Raw genomic sequence first — 20,125 nt, 5'->3', positions numbered from 1 at the left:
CTAAAACGGTTACTTTATTCGCTCTTTTCGCTCAAATACGCTTCTCAGAATCAGAAGTTCAAAGTATTTATTTTTATTATTGCTATGGTTATTATTAGTATTATTGCTATTAGTCTCTCCCTATAGTCGGCTCCCCTCTGTTTCTCATTGTTCACAGCCTACTAAATCCAGCCTACTAAACCAGAAGGGATCTTCCCCTCTAATTCCACGCATTCTTCCCCTCGACCCCTTCTCATTTTTATGCCTCTTTCGCCCCTTCTCTCTATCTCCCAAACCGGATTTAATCCGGCCGACAAATCCACCAATTACGTAAGCCACGGTAAAGATCAGAGGGAGACAAAGAGACCGCGTTCGCGTGAATCGAGATAGCGGCCATATGCAGCGCCGTAAACCGTCGAGTCGGCGAATTTCTCGGCGAAATATGACATCACAATGATTCCAAGGAAAATATCGGACTTCGTTCCGACGGCATCATGTCCTGCGTCGGGATTCCGCGAGCGAGGCTTTGTTCTCATTGGTCGGATGTAAGCGAAACCACTTTCCCGATACGTAGCCATAGGGCGACGGTAATCTCGATTGCATGACCCGTTCGATATCGATTCAGCAGTGCATTCTTTATTCTCGATAAGTTTCGCAACGCATCCCGTGTCCAATAGGAGCCCTTGCTTTTTAGTAATTTCCAGATAACATTTCGCTATTGGATGCCGGATGCGTTCTGAAATTGATCGAAATAAAAGTGTCGCGAACTTTCTGTCGCTGTAGCAGTCGTCAGGAAGTGACGGAAAGAAGGAACGTGATCGATGACTTCCTTCAACGGCGAGATATATCCAACGAGAGCGTAGAGCTTGTACGGCGCGCAGCCGCGTCTTTGCGCGCGCACACAGCAGGCGGAGTCGCAGTTGCGCGTCGGTGATGGGCAGAGCCACTGGTCGGGTCTCGGCGCCATTTTAACGGGCAGGCCGTGCCTTGACGCGCTTTCATAGGACAGAATCGTGCACGCCCGGTCGAGGTGGCGCGCGCGCGCGCGCCGCTCCGTTCCGATCACGGCATCCAGAGCCGACGCTATCGCGACGGCAGTGGCGGCGGCGGCAAGGTTGCCGATCGATCAATGTCTACGCTCGCCCTCTATCTCTTTCTCTTTTGCAGGTTCCCCTTCCTCCTCCGCGTTCTCTCGCCCTCCTCTTTTTCATCCGTGCGCTGTGCTGCAGGAATATCGGAAGCACTTCTCGTTTGCTTCTGCATTCACGATTCGTCCCGGCTTCCTCTGTGGCGACCTGGCTTCTCGTTACTTCTCGCTCAAGGTATATAAATACGCGATACGCAATTAGCTGGTAAAAAGGACGCGAAAACAGGTGCGTGATCGAACAATTGAAGATAGCCATGATGTAATTCCTTAATGCGGTATACCGCAGGATTACGTTCCAAAATCCTACTCGATGGGTAGAGTAATATTCAATTAACAAATCATGATAAGAAAATCTCAGTTCTCTTTTTTCTGATTGGTCAATTAAATGCTACTCTACCCGTCGAGTAGTTTTAGAACACAATCCAGATAAGAGGATCGAAGAGCGTACTGCATTTCGTCAAGACGCGAACGAAATTGTTGCATTACTTTAACTGCGATTTGTAATTTTCATGTATGACTTGCCTAAGCGATTCGCGAATAGGTGTTTATCGTTCATGTGAATAGTTTTTGATCTTTGGTTGTTTACGGAGTTTAACAACGAGGCAATCTTGTGGAATACGCTGTTTCTCATCTTTGTTATTTTTCATTAGCGACATACGATACCCTTATAGAAATATCATACTAAGAATCATTGATAATTACTTATTTTCAGTATTAAAAATACTGGATAATAAGTAATTGTCAATGATTCTTAGTATGATATTTCTATAAGGGTAGTACACGGACGAAAACCGGAGCGTACGAGCATATTTTGAACATATTCCTTATCTCAAACATACCGACTTATTGGCTTCGGACGAACATTATGTGAACATTATGTGAACATTATGTGAACATTATCCGAAGGATCTTCCTTGTTTGTCAACATAGATACGGTATTCTTAGCATCACCACGATTATCTCAGAGAAAGCGAGTCTGCCAAGAAAATCTATGTTCATCGACTCCCCTCCTTCGAGGAGTATTTATCCGCGGGATCTCGATGTTTCAGTTACAAGAAAGAAGCAGCGGCCATCTTGATGAATCGCTCGATGCGACTGATGAAATCATTCCTCCGTATATAGTATCTTCGGATCGACCTAACCTATACGGTTGCATGAAGATACTGGAGCTGTTGGTTGGTAAGTCCGTCTACTCACATCTACTCAATTCCAATGACACGACAATTGAAAGACATACCGATATTGTTTGCTACATCGTATTGTTCGCACTTAAAAAATTCTATTAGTTTCTGTGTTAAGAATAGGCAATAGTCGTGGCAAACGCAGCCCAAATGGCGTCGCTCGCTGCGCCCTAACCTCTAAGCCTAACTCCCGCCTAACCTGATGTAACTCGCTGCAGCATTTCTGTGGTAATCTTTTGTTATTATTTTATTCCGTGATAAAACATCCCGAGAAATAGTTGACGATGACATCAGCGAGATAGCTGCCGCTTATCCGGAAGCTATAATCGCAGGGAGAATCGCATTTGCCGCTATAATTGCATGTGCTACTTCATAATTTCACGGAAAATACTAGCTTACGCGTCTAGTTGTATCAGGAAAATTCAATATTTGGTTTGTTCTTTTTAGCTGCACTGCTAAACTGATGCAATAAGTTAGAATGAAAAGAAATATATTTGTCTCACTTATTGCACCAGTTCAGCAATGCATCTGAAAAAAATAGGCGTTTTTTCGTTTCGTGACCACGGTAGCGTTTGGTTGGTTAGTTTGGTCCACTTAACGCTCGCAACGCCGCGAGTGTCATTCTATCTCTGTTGCTTGAGGCGTTGCGAGTATTAAGTGGACCAATCAACTAAACGGTATCGTAGTCACGAAACGAGAAAACGCCTCTGATCAGTTGAATCTGTTTGGCACAGCCAGCTTTATGTTTGGATTAACTTTATGTATGGGTGCTCTCTAAATTTCCTGGAATGAAATCTCACTCAAAACTAGTGGCAGTATTTTCACTATCGCCTTGAGCAAAGATACTGTTATTCGAAACCGCAAGAGGTGAATGTTTCACCAAGATGTGAGTGGATCTTCTACTTCCGTATAAGCGAGTGTTTTAATCGACTTCAGAGAGATCGCGAGATAACGTCAGATGCATTTTTCAATTTTGAAATAAACTGTTCACTCGATGATTTAGAGTGGAGAATTCATTCTATAGGCGTGAAAAGAACTCGAATTTGTGCGACTCTGCTATCACTCTACTTTCCGAGTGAAATTTCATTTCGAGAGCAACAATCAATATCGTTTCATTGTACGAACATGAAGCGATAGTGAGCAAGCAAGGCACAAACGAATTCTTTTAATGAACCTAGGTTGTGTTTCAATATTCATGGCTGTATCGCAAGCGTCATGTCATCGCAGTATGCTAACACAAGTGTTCCGTTTTCGCAAATATATTGTCGATCTATTATGAACAGAGAAAACGGAACGAGGCTGTGAGTATTACAGCAACTGGCAATATCATAAAGCATCGTACATAATCAAATTTTTATTGAATTTTAGATATTTATAATTTATTATAGAGATAGTAGAATATGGAGAAAGCTACAATTAATCGCTAATATTGCACGCGTTCGAGGGTCGAGTACTTATTTTATATTCTATTATCGTAGAGTCGAGTACTTATTTTATATTCTATTATCTTTTGTGTTTAAAGACACAACTCTTCCATAGGTGTTGCCATTTTTTCTATTGCGAACGTCTCAGCCCAGAGAATTGCAAAGGGCCCGATGATGAAGCTTTTAAAAAGCTTCGGAAACGACTCGAGCCGCAGCAACGAAAGCACGAATATAACAAAATGATAACAAAATCTATGATGTCAAACATGAAAGTTTTGGAAGTTTATTTTTGCATATATCGGAACGACATTCGCAGCTCTGCCAATACTGTCAATAAATATCGGAAGTCCTAATTACGTGATAATCATTTAAACGACATCGTTCCGCTGAGTCGCAGTCGACGACGCGATTCGGCAAACATCAGTTTGAAAAATTCATTCGCGGTGAGGAACAAACGCTGCGAAATAACGCGATGGATACGCCGCGAGAACGCGGCTCTATATCGGCGCTTTGAATAATAACCGGCTGCGGACATTCGCCCTACATTGGTTTGCACGCAACGCGACCGAGTTTCTGTTAATTATCGTACGTCGCCCCAATGCGCCGCGTTGTTACACTCGTCTCGTATCACCGTGATCCGCATCGTTCGTATCGTAAAAAAAACTGCGGCAGAAAAATCTGTGTATGTTAGTGATTAAATCTCGTTGTAACATATGAAATTTCCTTACACGCAAAAAAAAATATTATTCTGCTTTCCTTCTTTTAAATAGCGATTATATTTAACACAGTATATTTTTTCTTGATAATACAATCTTATATAATAATAATACTTTTCTCATATAATAATAATACTATTTAATATAATAATATTCACCAGGAATTTAAAAAAAATTTATTATCATATGCTCAAAAGAAAAGGAATTCATTCTCTTTACAAAAATATCGTGAAATTTCATCGAAGAAAAAGTTGGTTCGTCTCTGTATAATGAGTAGGCCGATTTTTTGTTTTAATCTAATATTCCTGGTTGAAACTTGCTAGAATATAGAATGTTGGATTTTGAAATATATTCTATGCTTATATGGTAAACTTGCAATAAATTTGCAATATGTAAAATTCTTGAAACAAGCAACATTTACTTGAATGCAGTATTTTCTGTGTGCAAACGTGCAGCTGTCAATAGAAGTATATCTAGCTATGAGTCGATATAGCAAATGATTCGGTTGCAGCAACAAATTTTTAGTTACATTTTCAACAAACTATAATTGTTTGTAGTAGAGAAATCTTTTTTTTCTATCGGCATTTCTTGTGCTTTGAACAATACGGATTTTTACCTCTAACTTTCGTCAAGCTGAGATAACAATTGAATGACGCGCTTACTGTCCGTTTTCAGCTTAGACGTTATAATATAACGTTGCAAGAGACGATTGAATCTGTTTGCCGCGTAGATGTGATGATTCGACGACTATCCGAATCGTCGTGAAGCAGTTTCACGTTTTCATTGAGCCGGTGAAGATCTACGAGTCTTCACTCGCGTTAACGTACATTAGCGCGTACTCGGAGAAGAAGGAGATGAAGTCGTCTGTAAACGAAGCGCGCATTCCACACTGATCGATATTATCGCGTAACGATGTTTTATTAATAACATCGTCGTCGACGACAACACGTCACTGCTAATAAGATTTCCTCAGTACGTCGCGATGAATCAATTATTGGTGAGCGGTATTGGCGATATGTAAATTTAAAGAAATAATGCATCAATTGTGTGGCAATTGTGAAAGGTTTGACGCTTATTTCCATCAATCTTCTTCGAAGCGAGTCGTTTCCGAAGCTTTTTAACTTTTAGACTGCCGGGAAAGCCACTTTTGTGACTTTGCACAAATCTAAAAATTTTGTGCCATGTGTATGTCACTTATATAGAAAAATTTTTTAGAAAAAGAAACCACTTTTTTAATGAAAAAATGCCGGCAGCCTAAAGGTTAAGAGCATCGGGTCCTTTGCAATTCTCTGGTCGCTTTCTCGATGCCCATTAGCGTCATATCGATCATTGAATTGTTTCTAGCCAGAGCGCGCGTTCTAAAACGATTTCAAATCTTACGACTTCTTCCGTGTAGAATGTGATTTCTTAAAACGGGAATTATACAGTCCTGGTGTTACACGCATAATCGAGGTCACTTCTGCATGGAAACTCTGCTTTTGAATTCAGTATATAATTGACGATATCTATGTATGGAAATATCAAAGAAACAGCTATGAAGACCTCTTTATGTGAAGGGTCAAACAGGTATTAATAAGATGTCACTGTGACATCTTTTGAGCTTGATATACAATGTGTTCTTTGCTTCCTGTTTCTTTATCTCTTTTTGACTCAAAGTTCAAGCCTTAAGCCAGAAAAAGATAGAGGACAAGAAACAGGAAGCAGAGAGCACATTGTAGATTAAGCATTTAATATTTAACAATAATAATTGTGTGTTATGATTTACAAGTTTCAAACCCTGACTCGAATAACGCACTTATGAAACAACGCGTTGTCGTTAATCGAATTGTATAAAATACGGGTGGTAGATTCTCGCGGGAGCATAATGGCTCCCGTAGAACGTTGCTGATACTCGCGACTACCTGACGTTGTCTCTCGTTACATCGGTATTTTCGCCAATCTTACAATCTATCGATCCCGCAGGTGCACCGGGAGTGTTCTTGTGCGACTGGAGATCGTGGGCGGATGCGTTGTGACCTAAAACGACGACAAACAGGGCCATCTCCTCTTCGGAGTGAATTTCCCGAATAATCGACAGGATACGGAAAACATAACGCACGATCGGTGCGTAGGACAGCAATATAGACACGGAACGGCGAGCTCCCGCCGGGGACGGGGAACAGACAGACAGAGAGAAAGAGAGACAAGCGGAGTGACGAAGATGCGCAAACTAGGTACGAGCGAGACGGCGATACAGAATCGTCGAAAGGAACACGAAGCGTTCGCCGACGCCCGTCGACGCTCGGCGTCGCTCGTGCGATTCCGTGACAGCGAGGCGGGGTTTAGGCGGGGTCGATACGAGGCAACTTTGCGTTTCCGGCGTCGCCGTCGACATCGTCGTCGTCGTCGTTCCCATAATCGCGCGGTATCGAAACACCACGGCGACTATCATCACCGCTTGGCTATCGCCACCGCCGCCACCGTCGTCGCCTCGCCCTCTCCCCGCTGCCCCTTCGCTCTCCCGGTATTCATCATCAACCTGCTGCCGCGTTGCTTCGCGCTCCTACGACTCGGTCGTCGGAGCGCGGTAACGTTACATCGCGGCGCGACGGTCTCGCGCGAAAGTCGCGATAATAATAAGGAAGGGAGAGCAGGCGGGGTGGAAACTCGAGAGGGGAATCGTGGAGAGTGCGCGAGCGCGGTATAGTGCGCGCTCTCTTTCTCTCTCGCTCTCTCTCTCTCCCGCTTTCTCTCTCGCTCTCTCTCGCTCTCGTGCGTCCCTCGGTACGGGTCCGTCGGTCGATCGACAGACGACGTCGACTAGAGGACGAAGGGCAAGCGAAACGACGACGAGGAGGAAAACGTGACTCGACGCGGTCACGACGCGGCGATAGATCCAAGCAGGACGAGAAACCGCGTGCGCGCGTTGTCCAAGTCGACTTGAAGACGACTACTCTATACACTACTATTACTACTACTACTAGTGCGCGTCGCAACATACGTACACACGCACGCATGCCGTACGCACGCTTGTGCGTACGTACGGTGTGTGTTGCGTCGCATTGGCCATGACGGCCACGGGGACGTGATGCTACGTGGTTATCACCGCGCGCCTATCTATCCAGACGAGGACTCAGCGCGAGGTCGTGCGCGACGACGAGCGGGAGAGCGACGCCGAGTGCGACGACTACGAGCGAGCGCTATCGGACGCCTCGGGGCCGGGGCGCCGTCGCACGCCGACAGACAGAGCGGCGTTGCCACCTCCTCGCGGCCGCGGTCGCGGCCACCGCCACCGCTGCCACCGCCGCCGCCTCCACCGCCACCGCCGCTGCCACCGCCGCCGTCGCACCGTCGTTGCCACGTCCGCCGCTACGTTCCACCGCCGGGAACGACGACGACGGCGACGGTGACGACGACGACGACGACGACGACGACGACGACGACGACGACTATCATCCTCTCAGCTTAACTGCGCCGGTAAGCTACTGTCGCTGGCTTGCATATTGCACTCTACAGAGCGGCCGGTGTATACGTGTACGTGCGAGAGCGAATCGGAGTGGTACGCGACGCGCAGTGGTACGATGTATGATACGCGGTCGTGTCGGTGGTGCTTTTACGCGCTGCTGTGTAACGGTAGTAGGGAGGCCCGTGATGTCCCGGTCAAATAAAAGGCACGGTCCCCCACCTGAGAGGCCACTCGACCTCGAACCTCGGCCATCACTTCTGGATCTTTCCGGGTGATAAGACGCCGCGAACGCCGCCTCGAATGTAAGCACGAGTTATCGGCTACCTCGCAATCAATCGGACCTGTACATTTCGGGATAAGGAAGCAGCATGAGAAAGAGAGCACGAGGAGAGAGTGTACGTATGTGTGCGTGGTGCGATACGCCTGACGTGTGGTAATCGCGAGTGATAATTTACGAATGTCGGGTTGCAACGATGGAACGTGAAGCGCGGCTGATATATGTAGAGATGGTACATCCCGTTGCAACCGATCGAAATGCGTATTGAGGCGAAGGTACAGCGCAACCGCTGGCTCACGGGAACGTAAACAAACTGCTTCGATCTTACGCGATGCACGTGAGAATAAAAATCACTACAGGTGGATCGCTCTCTTTCCTTTTCTCTCTCTTTCTCTCACTCGCTTTATTCTTTCTCTATTACTAAGGTCCGTATTAACAGTCGTTACTTGAGGCTTGTCTCATGTGAGATACTCAGATTTTTATTCGGAATTAGGTCCAAATTTTGACATTATATGTTGACTGTTGAATCACGACACAACTGAAAGAACTTTCATCTCACTTGAGAGAAGTTTCAAGTAACAATTGTTAGTACGGACCTTGGAGTAGTAGATATGCTTATTGTTTCAGTCGGCATTCGCGCTTAATTAAGGAAATGATAAGCTAAATTTTCAAGGCATCGTGTAGACGAGTTTCACATTATATACTCTGTGCGCGTTCTCTCTCTCTCTCTCTCTCTCTCTCTCTCTTTCTCTCTCTCTCTCACACTTTTTTATATTGAAACAGAAATTATATTACTATATTTTCAATATTTGTGATAATGTGTGTGTAACTCAAGGCTTTGTTTTATTTTTATTCTAACGTTAAGTTATTAGCATCTCATCGATTGCTACATACGAATACGAGAACACTACACAGTCATGGCTAAATATTCGTGGCTTTGCATAATTGAAAGTTTGTGCTCGGACGAGTCCCTTACAAACTTTCCGTTTCATTTTGCATCCCATTGCGAGGTATCGATTTGTGTTTTTATACAAACCGCTCCTATTTTCGCGTAACAAGCAGACAATAGTAACAGTAACGTCGTCGATAAAGAATTTTAAACGTTAGACTATTCTGGGAGGGAAAAACATAGAATGCATATCGACACCGGGTTTTGGAATTTTATTCTCAATTCTAAAACGCCCGTTGCCGACGTGACCTTGCTCGCAACCAGATTCGCAACTTCCTCGTAAAAATGGACGCTTTCAGATAAGCTCGGTACACCGTCCATTTATAACCGTGATAATATCAAACGCAGAAAATATTTCTACGTAAAAAAGATAAAGATGATCATTAGACTCGCGTAGTGGGTATTCTAACGGAAGGCGCGCGATACTACTCCTTTTCTGACATGTTTTCCTAATGTCACACATCGTAACGCGAGATATATTCGCTATTTAGATTTTAACTCGTACGCCTCGTCGAATTTTCGCGTGCAAGCGTATTTAAGAATTTCTTTTTCCAATAATACACCGAATATATAAAATAGAAATATTCCATGTAACAAATTGCAAAATGTTAGAGAAGAATGCTCCGCAAGTATCAGTTATTACAAGTGCTAATTCTCAGCACTTTTAACAATTTCAAACAATAGCCAGTGTGATCAACATCAGCCGATTCGTGATCAATTTTTTCATCTGTTTTTGTGCAGAATATAAAAGAAGAGTGGGAACTCTTTCGAGTCTTAAGATCGCATTACAATTTTCTCTACATACATCCTCCAGTTATACGATATTCTACGAGTGAAAACAATTAATCTTCTTTTAGCCCCGACGACTGAGAGAAGGTGCACGAGTACAAAGTGTTAAACCATGCTAGAGATTTCGCGCGAAGAATAATTCAAACGTGAGTGCGATTTACCGATCGATATTCACACATGGATCAATACTGGAAGTCGAGGATGCCGATCTCGTTATGCCGGTCGAAAAATAGACGCGCGTTCCAGCACGATGTGAGTCACTCTCTCACGAGCGAGTAGTCTTCTTCGACCTTTCGCGATAGACAGGAGCGAACAGAAGTCGGAATCGATCCGAATCCGTTTAACCTCGCGAGCTCACGGACAGTTTGTTTATCCGGCGCGAGCGATGACACGTGACTCGATTTCCGACGAGTCACGGCATGCGACGAACGTTTTCTGCTCTTGGCGGCCGTGTCTTCTCCTCTCTCTATCTGTCTATCTCTCTTCTTCTCCTTCTCTCCGGCGAGCGAGGGAGTAGAGGGGCAAGGCAGAGGTGCTTGCTCTCTCCCTCTCTCCCTCTTCTTCGGGTCTCACGCGGCCGGCCTTGGCGGATCATTCACAGACCGGAATCGCTTTCGCATGGATTCGTATACGTCGCGCCGCTCCATGCCATACCGCAGACACAGGTGGTGGTCGACTTTCGTTTTCGAAGGTTCATTAACCCCCTCGCGCGCGCTCCCCGCGCCATCACAACCGAGTGGATGGCACGTTGACTGTTTGCAGTTCCATCGAGAACTTTGCCGTTCCAGCGGGAACGCCCCAGCCCGGTTCAAAACCGATTCGCTCCGCGAACTTTCGCGGCACACCAGCGCTTTGGAGTTCAATCACCATCACTTGGTTTTAGTTTTGTTCGGTGGCAAAGCTAAAATACAATATAGCCGTGAGATCCTTTGATTTTTTTTCGAGCAATACAGCCTTTCCTCTCTGCGAGAATGTGATTGTATCTCTTGATCGCGTTTCATACGAGAGCTGTCAGCAGCGACCGCTCAATTGTTACTTTGACAAATATTTTCATGATATTCGATTTTTATTCTCGACATCGAATTGCTTCACGTTAGTCGTACGAGACTGTCTATCGACTTTCCACGCTAAGATCAGCTGATTAACTCGTTGCAGCGCAGCGCACGGTCCCGAACGCGGTTTTCGACGGAACAGGTTCTGTTATTTTTCGAGCGAGCTGCCGCTTTTTCTTTCCTCCGGCCGCGACAGCTTTACCAGCACCCGCGATACTGTTGTCGTTGTGCGAGAAAACGTGGCCGATGCTGTTCCCAAACAGAAAGAGGAGAGACATGAACGATATATATATATACACACACACACATATTTGTTAATTTATCAAATTGAAATAGTCTACAGTATCAAATACATGTATACATGTTTAAAGTATGGCTACTTTGTTCTATTGCTTTCGCATATAGATCATTTTATTACTGTAGGTTCTAAGAGGTTTTTAAACCCACACTGAGAGAAAAAAATGGTTGATCTAACTAAAATTATAATTATATTTACTCCCAACCATATTTTTTGGTAGTTCTAACGCGAAAATGGTAGCAGTAATTTGTATATAAGATTATTATCACTAACATTATAATAGAATTTAATAAAAAATTTAATAAAAATTGTTTCCTTAATCATAATTTATGGTAATTATTTATTTTTGTAATTATATCAAAATTTACTGAGAATTTTATACAAATTTACTTATTTACCAAAAATGACACCAAAACTTTTCTCAGTGCAGGGTATAACTTTACTCCACTTTACTACATACACACCTGCGCATACGAGCGCGTGCTTTCCGGCGATCCGACAGTATCTCGCCGGCTCTCTTGCATCGATGAGTAGAGAGGGAGAGTAGAGAAATCATCCCCTTTAAGAGATAGACCTTAAAGCGCCGGCATGCTACCGCGTTTCCCCTCAGATCTCGCGGGACACTCCTCCACGCTGGCCGCGTGTACGCACGTCGACATTGTGCAGCGATGCACGCGTAAAAGATGTGCGTACCGTCGTCATGTCGCGAACGGGCGTCTGGTCCTCGGCGCTGCGATAGTAGCGAGGATGCAACGCATCGTGAGCCTGCGCCGTTGCGCGCCCGCCAGGCCAGCGCAGCCCGGAATTGTCAGGCTCGTCCGCGGAGAGCTTCGCGAACACTGAAACGCGATTGTCCACGCGTAACTCTGGCGCGGAATAGATAGTGCACCGGCGCGCACCGTCGAGAAAGGAAGACCGGTCGGTCGCCACGACAGGACGATGTTGAAGCTTAAAAGAACGTCGAGCACCTGTTAATATCGGTCTTGTACTCCGATCGGTGGTTTCGTCGGTGACAGATTAACGACCAGTTATTCGCACAGCTGTTTCAGAGACCACCGCTAGTAGCATGGAAGTCGCGGAGAGAGAGAAGCCGCTGCTCAAAGACTTGAACGAACATATCATGTGCCAGTTGTGCCGTGGATATCTCATAGACGCCACAACCCTCGTGGAATGTCTGCACTCCTGTTAGTATAACTCTCCGTTGCTCAGCACGATTGTCGTAGACGAGACCGTGTCGAGTTGGTTACGTGTCGTATGTGTATTTATTGTAAGAGTGAAAAGTCGGAATAATTTATGTGCTTATTGCAGATATTGAGAGAGGAATCGCAAAATGTTCCTTGCAGAACACGAGTTTATGTTTAATCTATGTTCAGAATAACAGTCTTTTCGAACACAGGTCTTCTCCTATTGTTCTAGAAGGAACATTTCGCGGTTCTTTCTCCGTTGTTTCTGTTACAATAAATACATAAGCGATACGCTTCGTGTCTCGGTCGTGGCTCTTCTCTCACATCTCGGCATCGTCGTCGTTCATCAGTTTGCAGAGGCTGCATCGTTCGACTGTACAGCGGCGCCCGCGCGTGTCCGATTTGCGGCGTGAAGACCACACCGCCGCTCCTGCCGGACACGCGTCTCCAACGGCTGGTATACCTCGTGGTACCTGGACTCTTCCGCTCGGAGCTTCAACGACGACGTCATTTTCTGGTGATGAATCCGCTATGCCCGCCGTTGCCACCTCCTCTCGGCGGCATCAATCTTACTTTGGACGACTTTGTCAGTCTGAGTCTGGAAGAGCTAGACGAGACCAAGTGGGAAGTGGGCCAGAATAGAGTGGTGAAGAAACGCAGCAACGTCTTGTCGGAGGGCCTCCCAAAGAATGACAACAGCGTCAACGACGAGACGTCGCAAAGCGGCGGCAAAACACGATTCCTCAAGTGTCCAGCAGCCGTCACGGTGCGTCATTTGGTGCGACTGCTGATACTGAAGAGAGGGTGGGAAGAGACTAACTCGTTAACTGTCAACGGCGTCAGCAGAATAGAAATCATGTACCGTCGTCTCGGATCACGTCGCCGTGAGGAGGAGATACATCTTCTCAGTCCCTATTGGACGCTCCTGGACCTCGCATATATATTCCACTGGAAGAGGGTGAGTTTAATCGTTCGGTTTAACGTGTATGTACGTCACGATCGATCGCCCCGGCAGCGTATCAGTTACAGAGGTCTACATTAACGATAAGAATACATTTACATGTTTTTAGTATATTTTGACGTTTCAGTCCATATTTTTTAATCTTTTTTTTTATTATTTTTTATTATTTGACTTTAATTATTGCATTATTATACCCTTTGCATTAATGCGTATCGGACACATTTGGTGAATTTAGTGAGCCGGAATAATTATGTCCGCTGGCGTATATTTTGGAATATGTAATAGAGCGTTGAATAACGTTGAATATTGTAATAGAGGATTGAATAACGATTTTGCTTGCTCGAGCCTGAATCGAGCATAAAACGGGAAAATATTGTAAAATTGTGTGGACCTTTTGGTCGACATTTGCGACCAGGCATGCTTTGAGTGTAAATGGGCGGGGGAAGAATAGAAGGTACGGTTGAAAGTCCGTCGGCACTGGTCTACGATCATAGGATTGACTTGGAACCAATTGGACCCCACGCTCTGCGGGCGGTCTACATTAGGAGTCTCTATAGAGAGAAATGTCTATTTTGAGACTCTGGCAACTGATGTTCTTCTTTGCGACGATGCTTTGGCTTAGCTTCCGTTTGGTAAAATACGATTATCGAACGTAATGATATAACACATATAGGATGTCCGTTCTTTATCCCTCGTCATATAATTTACCGTGTTGTCTACAGCTTATTGTTAAGGTACAAAAGGATGGGCGAAATCGCATGTAATTTCAAAAAATAATCCGTCGCTTCTCTTTAGTATCGCCTTAAGGACAGGTTCTTTTTTCGTTTTTAATACAATAAAAGATTGGCTGCGAAAGTCAAAACCGAAAATCATTTAATCGTATCATTTAATCGTGTGTTCCCGCAAAATGTCAAATTATAAAAATAACGATTTCTAATAAGAAGGGGAATTAATTTAGTAGTAAAGAATTGTATCTTTACCGTGTATAAAAATTTGTGTTAACCGTGTACACCGAACGTAGAAGCAAACTCGTCGTTCAATTTGATACGCGTTTGTCTCAGGTGCTGCTTCTTACTGAAATATAAGTGAACAACTCCAATTACGCTTTGTATTTGCTAAGATCGAGTTACGCGTTGTATTCTCACAGCTCGCAGATTCGCGCACGTTATCAAAGGCAGCGCGACGCCCCATTTGTTACAGAGAGAACCGATGAAGCTGGTCTACCGGGTGTTGCGAAAGGACGAAATGCTCTCGATATCGGAAGTTGCTTCAAACTACGTAGCAGAAGATAGCCAGCCGGTTATCGAGAACATACAAAGACCGCCGACTCCGCCACCTAGTCCAAAGCCTAATCGTGAGCCAGAAGCAGAAGTAGTGGAGGTGGAAGTTCGACAGACTCTGGAGAACGACACAAATCTATCTCGCAATCTGGAGACAAGCGTAGATCGCGACAAGGAGACGAAGACGAAGAAGCCGCGCTGCGAGGTTACGCCGGTCTTGCGAACTCCCGATCCACCACCCGCCAATATTTCAACGAGAAATCACCATCATCACCACCATCATCATCATTCGAAGGAAAGCACGAGGAGCAAACACATGGGTAGAGTGGAGCATCGAAAGCGACGCAAGCGACGAAACAAGCGGGTAATCGCCGAGATCACCACGACGCCGCGCGAAGATCTGCTGAAGCTGAAGGTCAGACTGACGCCGCGTCCCCCGAGGATCACTTCCAGTGGGGGTGGCAATAGTAGCGGTGAGAGCGGACGTTCGAAGGATAGGTTATCGCACTTACGAGCGGTGAGGCGCGAGAAACTTAAGGCTCTCAGTCAGCAACACTCAACGGCGGTTCGTTCTCCTCGGGCGATTTCTCCTCCCTCCGACCATTCTCCAGTCGATTCTCCAGTCCATTCTCCAGTTGATTCTCCAGTACATTCTCCAGTCCATTCTCCAGTCCATTCTCCAGTCCATTCTTCGGAGGCCGGTGAAGAAGCAAGTACCAAGGAGGAGACGATAGAGATGGAGGAGACGATCGAGGAAATCATCGATAGCATCCCCGACGAAGTCGTGCGCATCGCACAGAGCGAGGAAAACACTGTCGTCGAGCGAATCGTAATCAAAGACATAGCTAAAGATCAGATAAAACCAGAGGTGAAAGAGACGAAGGAGGTAAAAGAAGAGAAGGAAATTAAACAAATGATAAATAAGGAAACTAAAGAAATGAAAAGAACCCAAGATGTTAAGGAAGTTAAAGAACTGACAAAGGTGAAGGAAATTTTAGAAATTGAGATACTGAAGATAGTTGAAGAAGTGAAAGAAATAAAAGAAGTCAAAGAAACAAAGAAGATAAAAGAAGCGAAAGAAGTAAAAGAAGCGAAGGCAGTAAAAGAAACGAAAGAAGTGAAAGAAACAAAGGAACCAAGAAATGAAAGTGCATCGTCGGATCGAACGAAGAGAATAACGGAATCGGAACCGAAGAAAGACCAGGAAATCTTACGGAGGTTGGGCCTGGTCGCGGTCAACGAGGCTATCGCCGAGCTACGCGACAAGGCGAAGCAACGCTCGCAATATAGCACTGACAAGACGAACAGTCTGGATCGCGAGAAGCTGGAGAGGCAGTTGCGCGAGAGCAAAGCCAACCGTGTCCGGAGCCTGCTCGCGGAGAAACAGATGCGCGACGCCCTCAAGAGCATCATGTCCAAGACAAACGAGGAACGTTCGTGCGTTGGCAGCACATCGTCATCCGTCCCTGCGACTGTTTCTGCGACCGCTTCCGTGACTATTCCTACGACTACTTCTACGACTGTTCCTGTGAGCAGTCTTGCGGCTGTTCTTTCGGCCGTTTCTACGACCGCTCGTTCGACCGCTCCTACGCCCGCTCTTTTGCCTGTTTTTACCACTCCCACGACTATAATTACTCCTGCGACCACTTCCGTAACCATTTCCACACCACTCCCTGCGGCGACAAACACAACTGCTATGGGTACTTCTGCAAACACCCCTGCAAGTGCCGCCAATCCCATACCCTCACTTCTACCCGCAACTGCACCAAAGAAAAAGGGTCCACCACCGTTGGCGCCGTTGCGCGTCGCGAAACCCTCCGGCTTCGCGACGAGTAGCGGCCTGCTGATGTCCAATACTCCCAAGTACGAAACGCCGTTGGACCTCAGCAGCGCCGGCACCGTCAACAACAAAGTTCTTGATCTGTCCGCCACATTGACTACTAGCAGCAGTCCGCCTACTTCATCTTCTTCTTCATCATCCACGTCCTCCTTCTCGACTAAATCCTCTTCATCGTTACCAACCACTAAGGCATACCCCGTCATAATCTCTGAAACCATAATTCGAGGTCCCACGCACCTGGATCATCGCAAGGAGGCGAGCTTGAAGGAAGTCCTTTCGGAAGCTGCCACGTCCGTCTTAGGCAACTGTTCGACGGATAAGGGTCAGGTGGAGCCGCTCGCGTTGGCCTCCATGAACACCGCCGCTGCCAACAAGGTCGCTCTGCGCATACCTCAGCCGCATCAACGCATCTCCGGCTTTCGGGTGAAGGTCATCAAACCAAATCTCAGTATCCGACAAATCCCGAATCCCCAGGCCGTGGTGGCCTCTCAGTACCGTAATCAAAGGCCCAATTACGTCAACACCGTCTCCCAACAGCCACCGTAAATATTATTTCCATTTATTTTTTCTCTCTCTCTCTTTCTCCTTCTTTTTTTTTGCCCATTGCAATCTCCACCCGGTCGCTGTTTTATTTTCATCGCGTCCCGACGAAGCGTCACGAGAGACGGGGATTCCTATACCACTAATCCAAAGGCTGTAGATTATCGCGCATCATATGTTATCTTCTAGTTTCTGCAACGACGTCGAACGCGCACGCGATGACGTAATTAGATCAGTCGAAAGAGTCAGGATGATCATGGAACGGGTGGCTCATTCGCGACTTCTTTCTCGATCTTATTTAGAAACACGAAGGCTGCCCTGACCTACGAGCCCCGTGAGTATCATTTCCTGATGTCTCTTTTGTTAAATCTAGATATAAATATCAGTTTCCAAATTTTCCTCGCGCATATCAATCACGGATATCGACCCGTGATTTTGACAGGAAACAAGATAAACGAAATGCCGAGCAGAGAGAGCGACTTTTAAACAATCGTGTCCGCACATTTGTAACAGCTGGTGACGATGACGTGCGCAGTCTCGTCATCACCGTTGCCGTCATGTCACTTTCGACCTGATTACGTCACAGCGCGTCGTTCCACGTGTGTCTTGCCCTTTGCGACAGCATAGAGAAGCCGATATTACCGTCGGAATAATCCGTCGGATTATTGTTACCTAGGTACATCAAAACTGCATATGTCTGTAATGTGTATATGCCTGACCTTTGTCGTGGTGGTCTATATAGTTACTATTACGGCGGATCGATCTGATAAGACGGGCCTCCGCGAAGAATCCGCCACGTATTCAGTATTCAAAGGAGATGGATTAATTATATATATGTCGAGAAACAGACAGACAGACAGAGAGAGGAGAGAGTTAATAGTCGGGACGAATGGACGGCTATATGATAATGGAGTGGCACAGATGACAGTCGTCGGCTGCCGTTGTTGCCGCGTTAGGACCGTGTGAATGCCCACAATTGACGGGAAGACACGCGAGCAAGGGGTTCGAGTCCGATTCTCGAGTAGCTGAAGATTCGGTACGACGATAACTTTACCGTTGATATTTACAATAGCAAATCGGAGGATTGAGGTATTTATGGAACGACAACGAGTTGAATTTGCTATGCGAGAACGTTTGTTATGCATATATATATTTGTATATATTTTATTTAATTATATATATATCACATTGTTTTCTCTATATATGTAACTCTTGTCGTTGTTGTTTTTCGTCAGAACTTAGTTTATTGAAGGAACTTGTCGCGATTATCATGTGCATTCTCGCAGTTGTTGATTATTATTTTTTATGACAAGTTGTCTTATTCGTGGGACGTTTTCGAAGCGTTCGCATTTGACGAAAACGTTCCAAGTGCATGGAAGCAATTACTCTGGTACTGTCAATTTCAACTACCTGGGTATACGGGTATCTGTGTAAAACTCGAAAGACCCGGAGTATCCGAGTAGTCGAAGTTGACAGCATTAGCAATTGCAAAATACAACTAGTTTCTCCCTCGCATTCTCTTTTTTTTTTTCTTTCTCTTCCTTTCTCCGTTTCATAATGACTCTAAGGCATGTATTAACCTTTAGAAACCAGGAAAGCCACTTTTGTGGCTCTGCACAAATCTCAAAATTCTACGCCATATGTATGTTACTTACATAGAAAAATTTTTGAGAAAAAAAAAACACTTTTGTAATGAAAAAATGCCGGCAGCCTAAAGGTTAATAGTCATTGAAATTTGTCTCGCGTGAGATATTCAGATTTTATTTCAGAGTTAGATCTAAATTTGTGTCAGGTAAATCGTATGACAATATTATACTTGCAATCACTATCCCACTGGAAAGCTCACATTTCTAATTTCAGGCTCACATTTCTAATTTCACGTCTGAAAATCTCACTTGAAACAAGTTTCAAGTAACAACTTAATATGAACTTTATATTAATTATTCCAAAGATGTGAGTAATATGATCCCATCAGTCGTATTACAGAGAGAGAGAGAGAGAGAGAGAGAGAGAGAGAGAGAAAGAGAGAGAGAACGAGCGAGCGAGCGGAGAGACGTTTCTGTCTATCGCGCGCCATTTGTGTGAAGCTACTTTGAAAAAATCAGCTTGAAACTCGAAGTCGAACTCGAACTCTAGACGAGCGAGACGAGAAAGCGTTTTGCGCGATGTTCACACAAATCCGCATCAGGCCGACTTTTCCCTCCTCTCTTTTTTTCTTCCTCGTCATCCTCCTTACGACTAACGAAGTATACACATAACCCGTAGAGATGCCAAAGAACAGCGGAGAATGTGTGCAATGTATTAGTGCAATTTAGTTGTCATTTAATGTAACATGTAATAATCGATCTGTCGCTCGGCGCCAACGCTGAGCCACGAATTTCATGGTAAAAGGTAGGTGGTTAGGTTAGGTTAGGTAGAGCAGAGCGTACGGGTATTGCGTGTGTGCGTGTATCGAGATCCCCTTTACGCCAGAATTCCCTTTGCAGCATGCAAAACGTATGGATGATGAGTTACGGATGTTTTTTCAATACGCAGCGCGTATTTTTCTCTTTTACGAAATTTACAAAGGGGACGCGCGATCGATCGAGCCGATCGCGCGCGACACAAACGTGCTGAAATTACGAAATTGCGCGCTTTGATATGCGACGACGATCAAAAGGGAAATATTCTTCTGATATCTGGAAAGGGCTGAATCTTTTGACTGACAACTGCTGACGCTTAATATTTAAATTGACCGATTGCCTATTGCGAAAGAATTTGAAATCTCGCGTCGTCCGGAAGAATAAAGGCTGGTTTTTCAATAACAGTTTAAACTTGGATTCAAGTGGATTCTAACAATGCGTTTGTTTTGTTTAAACAGAGTTTAAGTTGAAATCTAAGTTTAAACTATCATTGAAAAACCGGCTCTAAGAGTCACATAATGTGATAACCTTCTCTTTTCTGCGAATCTCATTTGACTCTTCCGAAAATTCGCACAATTTTTATACGTTTAATATAGAAGCGAAATTTGCAGTTTCTATTTTATTGTTTATATATATATATATATATATATATATATATATA

At 44.9% G+C, this 20,125-nt stretch overlaps 1 protein-coding gene across 9 annotated transcripts; it reads left to right on the top strand.

Moving 5' to 3' along the window:
• The first annotated feature begins 1,104 nt into the window (after positions 1–1,104).
• On the top strand, positions 1,105–17,911 carry LOC116849756 (transcription initiation factor TFIID subunit 3-like). 9 transcript variants are annotated; one of them, XM_032827225.1, is made up of 7 exons: positions 1,105–1,301; positions 2,176–2,305; positions 6,410–6,660; positions 7,552–7,903; positions 12,298–12,441; positions 12,792–13,399; positions 14,603–17,911. In XM_032827225.1, exons 5-7 carry the CDS (start codon positions 12,324–12,326, stop codon positions 17,066–17,068), a joined length of 3,192 nt encoding a protein of 1,063 aa, XP_032683116.1. In that variant the 5' UTR covers positions 1,105–1,301; positions 2,176–2,305; positions 6,410–6,660; positions 7,552–7,903; positions 12,298–12,323; the 3' UTR covers positions 17,069–17,911. The 9 variants fall into 9 exon arrangements, with proteins under 9 accessions (XP_032683116.1, XP_032683113.1, XP_032683115.1 ...); XM_032827222.1 differs by lacking the exon at positions 7,552–7,903; XM_032827224.1 differs by lacking the exons at positions 1,105–1,301; positions 7,552–7,903 and adding an exon at positions 1,337–1,352.
• Positions 17,912–20,125: the final 2,214 nt, after the last annotated feature.

The sequence above is a fragment of the Odontomachus brunneus genome, unplaced genomic scaffold (assembly GCF_010583005.1).
Source record: "Odontomachus brunneus isolate Ranch 3 - 2012 unplaced genomic scaffold, Obru_v1 Obru_scaffold_126, whole genome shotgun sequence".
Lineage (NCBI taxonomy): Eukaryota > Metazoa > Arthropoda > Insecta > Hymenoptera > Formicidae > Odontomachus > Odontomachus brunneus.
The sequence above is the reverse complement of the archived record's forward strand: the minus strand, read 5'-3'. Positions and strand labels throughout refer to the sequence as shown.